This window comes from Sesamum indicum, linkage group LG9 (genome assembly GCF_000512975.1).
Source record: "Sesamum indicum cultivar Zhongzhi No. 13 linkage group LG9, S_indicum_v1.0, whole genome shotgun sequence".
Taxonomy (NCBI): Eukaryota; Viridiplantae; Streptophyta; class Magnoliopsida; order Lamiales; family Pedaliaceae; genus Sesamum; species Sesamum indicum.
The window spans coordinates 5,494,239-5,503,668 of record NC_026153.1 but is presented as its reverse complement, the minus strand read 5'-3'; the positions used below and the strand labels follow the sequence as shown (position 1 = coordinate 5,503,668).

Sequence of the window (9,430 nt, the reverse complement as noted above, 5' to 3'; positions counted from 1 at the left end):
GTACAAAATATTATAAATACCCACAAAAATTATTTTAAAATAATTACATTTATATTTCTTGACTTACCGTTTATTTATATAAATTATTCATTTTTTTTAATAATTGCAAGCATATCTACTAAAAAACATCAATACTATATTATATAAATTATCCCTATTTGATGTGCATTAATAAAAAATATTAATTTGTAAGGGTAAATGAGTAATTTTATCCGTTATAAAAAAAACCTCGACCACATCACTATTAAACTCCCGAAAATATCACCATCATCAATACACATACTATTCATACTTTTTGCATGTTATAAATTAGTTTCTAAAATTATACAAAAGAAGTAAACATGTCATAAATAAGTGGGTGTAAATATAATTATTCGAATTATTATATACATGAATGTCGTAATAATATAATCTAGAAAAGAATATATATATATATATATATTGTGGCTGTTGAGCGGAATGATTGGCAGATTGATCCGTGGTAGGAGGGCAAACACAAATTTGATATTGTTTTGATCGTTTTGTAATAATCAGTACGAGGGTTAAATTTCATTAAAGCGACATTTCTATACAAGTTATAGTTTGTAACTTTTAATCACATTACACTTATGTTTCAACTTATTATCCATTCAAGCTATTTCTATTATAATTTATTATATAATCGCTGAGCATTATTTTACATTTATAAAATTTCAAAAAATTATTTGGTGCAATATCGAGCACAGATACGACTCAAACACACCTCGTCAGACAAGACATCAGCATATTCAAAAATAAAATAAAAAAATAATATGGTGTTGGACACACCTATTACACGTTTTGGATACATTTCGATTTTTTTTTTAAATGTAATTTTAAACAGTTTTTGACTTCTCCCAAACTAAAAATTTTAAGATGAAATTACTAAAAAATCAAGAGACGGTCATGATGATTTAACTAATTTGGATGATTATAAAATTTTTACTGCATACTTTTTAAAATAAATTGATTATGTATATTTTTAAAACCATGTATTTTGGTTAAGAATTTAGATGTCATACATATATATATACTTATTTTATATTTTATATATCAAGACATTTTTTATATTGTATATTATAATTTCATAAGAGTTTGATAATAGAAATAAAAAAAAATATATTATATATTTTTATATCAGTACCATATCATATTTTAATTTTTTAAAAATTTTGGTATCGCGATATCCATGTCGTACCATAGCCACATCTCTCCATACCCATGGATCATTGCTCCACATTGTATCCCACTTATCAAGATGAATTTCGGAATAAAAACATTAAGTTTGACCTTAGGTGTGCGTGGGATAAAAAATAAAATAAAATTGAATATAAATGTTTCAACTTTGAATCTTCTTGGTTTGTTTCCAGAAGTCAAAACCATCACATTTATATAGGTCATTGTTTGCTACAAATAATTTAGTATTTTTAATAAATGATTAAAATCAAATAATTGCATGCCCTCATAATTATTCTTGTATATAATATGATGGGGGTAAAAATGCCGCCCTACACCAATTAAATTCTGTATCAGATTATGTTCTCGCCAAAGGAATGGGTTTTTATAATTTTTTATTGTAAATATTAATTTATATTAATTTTGAAAATCAATTCAAATTTCAAATTAAAATTTATTATAACATAAGTAATTAAATAAAATGATGTATTACTTTGCATGTACATTAAAACTTTAGGGTAAAATTAATAAATAAAAGGATGGGGTGGACGAATCTAAGCCCCACGATTGATTACAAGTCAACGCTCTCAATTATGACTTTGCAGATTGCCATTGTTGCCATCACAACTGACTTTTGCTCATCTGCTCTCTCCGCTCATTTATTCGTCTCCTGATGAATAGTTAAACTGAATCGACTTACAGAATAGTGGTTTTAGTGGGAATAAACAAACCTACAAACTCAAGCCAAGGGATTCCTTAAGGGACAAATCAATGGTCATGAGTCAAAATTCAGTAAAACAGTGTGCATGAGCAGTGATGAACGCGTATGTATAAAAAAATTAAAAGAAAACTTAGGACAAGGGGTATATTAGTAAATTCAAGGTTGGTTTGGGACATCATGATTATGCATTATAAATCCTATTGATGCATGATGATGATGCTGTGAAAACATACATCTTGAGATTCATAAAAAAAGTTATATGGGGAATTCAAATTAAATAATATCTTTAAAAATATTCATAAAATGAACCCAAAAATGCGTAGAGTCTATGTTATTAGGTATTATGCATCTCAGATGATGTGATCTTTTAGGATTGCTCAATTTTAGGAGCCACTTAGGTAATATGTAGGGATATTTTGGAAATTATTAATATGTTATAAGATATTTAAATGATTGTTATAAAAAGAGCTTATAATTTTTTTTTAAAAAAAAAGATATTAAAAATTTATATGCTATTTTAGAAATTTTAAAGAGTTCTTAACTTATTTTTAAAAATGATTAAATATATATATATTTTAATTTTAATTATATTATTATAAAATTGCAATTAACATTTTTTAAGTTTCTTAAATTGCAATTATATTATAAAATATCAGGAGTACCAGATGTAATATTTTAAATTACAAAAAAATATGTATAATTATACCAAATACGAAAAGAAAAAGTATGATGTAATTATTCCAATAAGATATTGATGAAAGATGGGGGTCTTTTTCAAGACATAAAAAATCCAAATTTATGAGAGCTTTTTCTTTTATTTTGATGTTTTTTAGTTTTTGGTAGTAGTAGTGGTGGAGTGATGATGATGAGCAGTGTATGTGTATGTATATGTATAGATAGATCACAGAATCTTTGATCTTCGAGGTTGGTTTTCCATTTACACATTTAAAAAATAAATAAATAAATAAAGCTGGGTGATTTCGTTCATACCTTGTTTAATTTTATTTTTCTGGGAGGGGTAGGAATGTAAATGCATCGTCCCAGTAGTCAAATTTACACCATATAAATGTTAGTGGGGAACAGCTTTAATGGTCTCCGCATTTAATCAACTTTGACTTTCGATTTCCCTAAATTGCCCCTCTAAATATTAAATCAAGTTGTAACAAAACAATTGTTTATGGTATTTTAACACAAATTGTTTGAGATTTTTTTTTTTTAAAAAAAAAATCATACTTAATTTTATATAATTTATAAGATGTAAAGTATTATTTTGATAATGAAGCTTTTATGTATAATTTATAAAATATTAGTAATTGCAGTTCTTATAGGTGATTTAATTAAATAAAAAATTATCCAATCTGTTTACTTATTTTTTTTTAAAGAGTTTATAAATATTTTATAACATTTGAAATATTTCATAACATAAATTTTTGATAAATCCAATTCCATATAATATTTACTTTCTCTTTCTCCCATAAAATAATGATGATTACTATGGGGGAAAATATATTTTTAAATAGGAGTTTTTATTTTTTAATTTTTTGAAAAATTCAAGTCATGTGTGTGTCCAATTTCACCTAGGAATATGAGAAAAGGACACAAGTGATAAAGTTGAAAGGGAATCCTATTTGAACTCCAGTTTATTTCACGTAATTATGACTTTGGACAAAAAATTATGTGCGGTTGAGATTTTAAAATATAACCGTATTTGGTATTGATAATGTGAATTAATTAAATTCATGGTATGATGTATATTAGGTGTATTAAATGATTAATTAAATATAACCGATATTGTTATTCTTTTTTTACTTCAAAAGAGAAAAATTGCTTTGGCTTCTTAATGCTTTGACAAATAAGTGATTTTTTTACCACTTGCTATAATTACAACACTAAATACATTTTACTCATAAGTTACGAGGACTAGTAATCATTCATATTAAATTATTTTTTAAGGTCATTTCATTTAAAAATATCAAATTATATATATTTTTTAAAAAAATTATACTTGTACCCCGTGTGTTTATAACTACACTTCTTCTATTAACAATTGAACGAAAAATACTGACCTCAATAAAAAAAAATGACATAAATTTTTTATTTTTACCCCTCATTCAACTTTTTATAGAGGAATTTTAAATTTTCTTTGAGGTGTTAGATTTGATATTTTCAGAGAGGGTCTAAGCGTAATTAACAAATTTCTTATAAAATTTGAGGGGAGATGGGCTAATATCTTGGGCTTTAGCAACGGTTGAGTTTGGGCTTCATTTTATGATTGGGATTCAGCATTTTTGTTTGGATTTCCCCCTTTATTTCTACTACTTTATTTTACAATTACGTTGAATTTCATGAATTAAAATAGTTGCTTTTTTCGAAAGCTGTGAGTTTGAGTCATATGAATATATATATTTAATCTAATTTTAATGATAGCATATTATTTTTTTTGTTTACTTTAATTTTTTAAATTATTTTAAAAATATGAATTTATTATATACTAAATATTGTAATAATATATAGTAAGTTGGTTTCTCTGGAAATATTAACATTTTTTTTATTTTTATTTTTTAAAATGACTGCTTTTCACTTGATATTGAATTTTAGCACCCCATCAAATGTAATATATCACAAAGATTAAAGAGGTAGATCGCATTTAGAAAATTAAACATTTACAAAAATCAAATACACACACTGGTTTATGTAAGTATTAGTTGAAGGAAAGAAAAGCGCGACATGTAGATTGTAGAACCCCGATTTCAATTGAAAATATACAGTCCTTTTGTCCAATGTAAACATACACTTTTTGTGATATTAAAAAATCCATGCTCATCACCTCATCCAAGAATTCCATGCCTTTATCCATGAGCTCATTAAAACCATCGAACAAATCGTTAGAGGACGACTTGCACTGATCAGAGCAACCTTGCTTTGTCGAATGACAACTGTCTTCAAAAGAAGCTGACAATGTCTGCTGCTGCTGCTGATGGTTCACGTCCACGTCCTCGTCCTCTATTGCTTGAATTGGATTTGGTTGGTTCCACTGGTCACTTTCGTTTGTTGCTCCATCTTCATGGTTCGATCTGTATTTCTTGCTTTTATGGTTGTGGATTCTGCAGAGGACAATATCATCCCACAACTGCACAAGTATATAACAATAACATTAATATATTAATTAAGCTAAAGGTAATCAAATCCTACGTAAATTCTTATTTAATTTCATCCTCGAACCAACATATTTTGCATGCACACAAATTGAAGAAAAAGAAAAAGAATACAAACCCTGTCTGGTGCATCGGAATGATTTTTCAGCCTATATTCGTGCATAATCCAATCGGTCTTCCGGGAAGTAGTGTTGGAAGATTCGCCATTCATGTAATACACCAGTGTCTTTCGATATGCAACTTCTTTACCATTGTGTCTTATGGCCCTGTCACCGATAGTGGCCTTCCAATAGCCATATGGAGTCGTCCTATTTGCTCTCGTGCCGCTGCTGCTCCTTCTCTTTCGAGGACAAAACAAGTACCGTTCATTTTCTCCCAACATATCTGTCCCATCAGATCCACATCAAACAAATTAAGAATTCTGTGTTTTAAGATCAATTCAAGAAACAACAAATTACATAGTACGTACGAACGTACTATTTTGATATACCAAGAATTAACAAAAGTGATTGTTTTGCATAAACTTGTTCATAATCTTGATATCAAGAAACCACGTATTTATCTTGTATAATTATTTAATTTCACTACATGTACATATGAATGAGATACATTACAAAAAGGATCAAGAAACGAAAATATCATTGATCCAACAGTTTACAAGTTTTAATTATTTATGTAGGTACGTACCACATAGATCTTCTGGTCTGAACTCATACACATCAACAGTATGAATGAGGGTGCAGGGCAGCGGTTGATTGTTCACTTTCCTCTTCAAGTAATGAAGGATGAGTTCAGTATCGGTGGGCTGAAAGCGGTAGCCGACGGGCAAGCAGTTCATGATTGACAATGCAGGATATTCTTCTTGGACGACAGCGTTCATGTTGCCCATCATGTTAAGAGCTGAAGACGACATGCAAGACATCTCCTAGGTATTCGATCTTCAAACTATATATGTATTTTCTTGATCAGTATTTTGATTCTTGTCACACTACTTTAAAACTTCCACTATATATACCCGATGGGGGGTGGGGTGATGGGATCTAAAGTAGTTTCCAACTAAAAGAAATTCTACGCAGTCAATGTTATAACCATTTTTTTTTTAAATTTTAGTTACGATAAGAAAAAGGCGAAATGTTATTAATCATATAAATATATATGTCATGAGGGAATTAAAAATAATATAAAATTTTATTTTAATATATCGATATCCTGATTGTTGTTGGGATAGTGAGTCTCAGCATCCCAGCAAGAGAGACGGTTGCGAGGCGCACACTTTCATTAACTTTTAGAATATCTCTTGAAATCAACACACAGAATTAAAAAATGTTGAGTTATTAATTACTTTTCTATATTAATAATTAAAACTATTTATTTTAGTAAAGAAATTATTCCATAATGATTTAAGATGAAAAATACTAAAAGTATATTATAAATTATATAAATATATATGGCATGAAAGTAATTTTGTCCGAACAATTAATTAGTGGGTAAGTGTTATATTTAATTAGTTTAGAGACCAAAACAGGCCTCATGTATAGTTTTAAAGTTTGTAAAATGTATTCAACCTTAGTCTATATATATCATTTATTAAGGTTTAACCCCTAAAGTAATTTTTTAAATGGAGTTCAAGTACCCCTCTCCATTAATTGAAAAATAATATTAAATTATAATTTTTTTAAAAAATTTACATATGTTTTAGTATTTAGATATTTAAATAAATATATTTGATCATGGTTCATTCATAAAAACAAAAATAAGATTAGAAAAATTGAATTTGATCATGGTCATTTATACACAGTAATTACAAGGGTATTTTAGTCGATTACAGACTAAAAAAAGATCAAAACAACACTAAAAGTCATGCCAAATCGCACTTCAAACAAATGTTCTCTATTTTTCGTTAGTTTCTGATAAAAGAGGAATTTGTTTTTAAAAAATAGGAAGGGTTTGTCAATTTTTAGACACAATTTTTTTTTTTAGCTATTTGGGGGAAATACATGGTTAAAACGGAGTTTAGCCATTTATTTTCGATAATTTTCTCTTTAAAAAATAATAGTAAAAATTATAAAATCTAAATCATTAATTATGGTGTCAAATCTAGACCTTCAATTCAAATTTGGTGAAATCTAACCATTCATTTTGATTTAAATTTCAACCTTTGATTATACTAAATATAGATAGTTGAAGAACTGTTGATTTCAATCAAATAAAATTTCAACCGTAGACCTATGGCAAACAAAATTGAACAGTCGATAAATTAAGGTTTAAAATTAATTTGATAGCTAGAAAATCATGAGAAATTGCATAAAGGACGCGTGTAAGACAACTTAGGTGTCAATAAATTTTTGTCTCTATTTTAAAAAATATAAAAAAGTTTTTTGCTATTCTTTTTTTTAAAAAAAAAATATATTTCATAGGCCACTGGGGGATAAATTGTAAATTTTTTTTTATTTAAACTACACAAACGTCAACAAGTATGTTTGGTTAGGCAGTATATATAATAGGTGGTATGCAATGTGGAGTTGAAGAGAGACAGGCGATCATTTGTACTTTTTTTTCTTTGAGGTAAAAGCGAAGAATTATTATTATTTAAAATAAATTGATTACAAATACAATCATTTATGTCAATATCAATATCTAACAAAGACTATTACTATAATTATATCATGCTAAATAAATTATTACAGTAAACAACAATTTCTATTATGCAGTAGACCAACTCTTGATATAAAATAAATAATATCCCACGCACTTGATGGGGTTCGAACCATGACATCTAAGATTATGAATTTCAGTTTCACCAAGTGAGTTAGGGGTGGTCACTTGTACTTGGTCAATTGAATAGATTTGAACTCATAATTTATGAAATGATGGGTTTCAATCTTTGCCAAATGAATTGGTGACAACCACTTGTACTTGTCGACAATTTAAGGCACAACAATTAGTTAACGAATCCATGAGGAAATGGATAAAAGTAGAAGTTGCGTGGAATCTTTCACGATTTTTGCGGGGAAGGGAATCGTACAACTGTCCCTATGATTAAATCGTATTTGGAGAGAGAGAGAGGGAGATGGCAGTTGAGGAGATTCAAGAGAGAGAGAGAGATCAAAGCAGTTCTGACGTTCGGACCCTTTATTAAAGCAGTTCATATAAGAACCCCTCTCGTTATCATCTATCTTCATCATTAACAGAACAGATAATTTCCAAGGAATACAAAACTGGTGGGCTGCATAGTTGACAGATCGTGTATACATGCATATGGCGGCACCCAGAAGCTACTTGGGCAGATCAAACTACAGATTCCTTCCCATTGACCATGGCCTCTCCAACGATTCGATTATCTTCGAGCTGGAAGAGTCCGACGTCTGGAACTCGGGGGCTCTCTCTCCGTCGCCCGAGTTACGGAAGTCGAGTTCTAGAGTATACAGAAAACGGTCGGCGGCGTCGCTGCCGGTAAACGTGCCGGATTGGTCGAAGATATTGAAGGAAGAGTACAGGGAGAGTCGGCGGAGGGACCTCGATGGCGATGATTACGACGAGGAAGCCGAGGAACATGGGAATCGAGTTCCGCCGCACGAGTTTCTGGCGAGGGCGAGGATCGCCGCCTCCTCGGTGCACCAAGGGAGAGGGAGGAACCTCAACGGGAGAGAACTGAGAAGGGTACGAAATGCAATTTGGCAAAGAATTGGGTTTCAAGATTGATTTTGTTTTTTATTTTCCGCTTCTCTCTCTCTCTCTCTTTCTTTTTTCTTTTTTTTTTTCCTTTTAAAGATACTGTAGCTATAATTTGTTCTTGCTTTTCTCATTTTGAGAAGCCCTTTGTTTTACAATGAGTGATTGATTGTGAGGAGAGAATTTAGATTCAATTCTAATTTTGAGGTGAGGGAATTTAAAAGATGTATCAGTTTACTGAATTTACATTATTTATTCTGTGTTTGATTATTTTATTTTTTATGTATTTATTTGTACTTGATTCCGCATATTTAAATTCATTATAGATTGAATATGATGCGTTTTGATTTTTATTTGAATTTTTCTCTTTTTAAACCTAAAAAAAGAAGACTAATTTAGCACATATAACTTATAACAAAATATTATTGGCGAATTAAATGAGTCTAGTTATTTCTTAAAATCAATACTAGCAACATGCTACACCTAAACAAAATCAATGAAGAAACATAAGTTGTAAGCATGCTTAATCAGCAGTTATCATGATGGTTTTAACTATGATGAAATATTTTACATGATTTTTAGTTATCGTTAATGTTTTGACATCGCTCATGGAAATAACAACTAATTAATAATTGTCGTGCACCGTAGTTAAGATTTATTTTGTTTATAGGGATAATTACACGCCTCT

The 9,430-nt window shown here is 29.2% G+C and overlaps 1 protein-coding gene across 1 annotated transcript; it reads left to right on the top strand.

Annotated features, from left to right (window-relative positions):
• LOC105170719 lies at window positions 7,790-8,942 on the top strand. The gene has a single exon (XM_011091607.2). The coding sequence runs from the start codon at window positions 8,323-8,325 to the stop codon at window positions 8,770-8,772; it is 450 nt and encodes a 149-aa protein (XP_011089909.1). The 5' UTR covers window positions 7,790-8,322; the 3' UTR covers window positions 8,773-8,942.

Excerpts from the sequence above, each read along its gene's own strand:
- LOC105170719 (XM_011091607.2), top strand. The coding sequence starts at position 8,323 with ATGCATATGGCGGCACCCAGAAGCTACTTGGGCAGATCAAACTACAGA.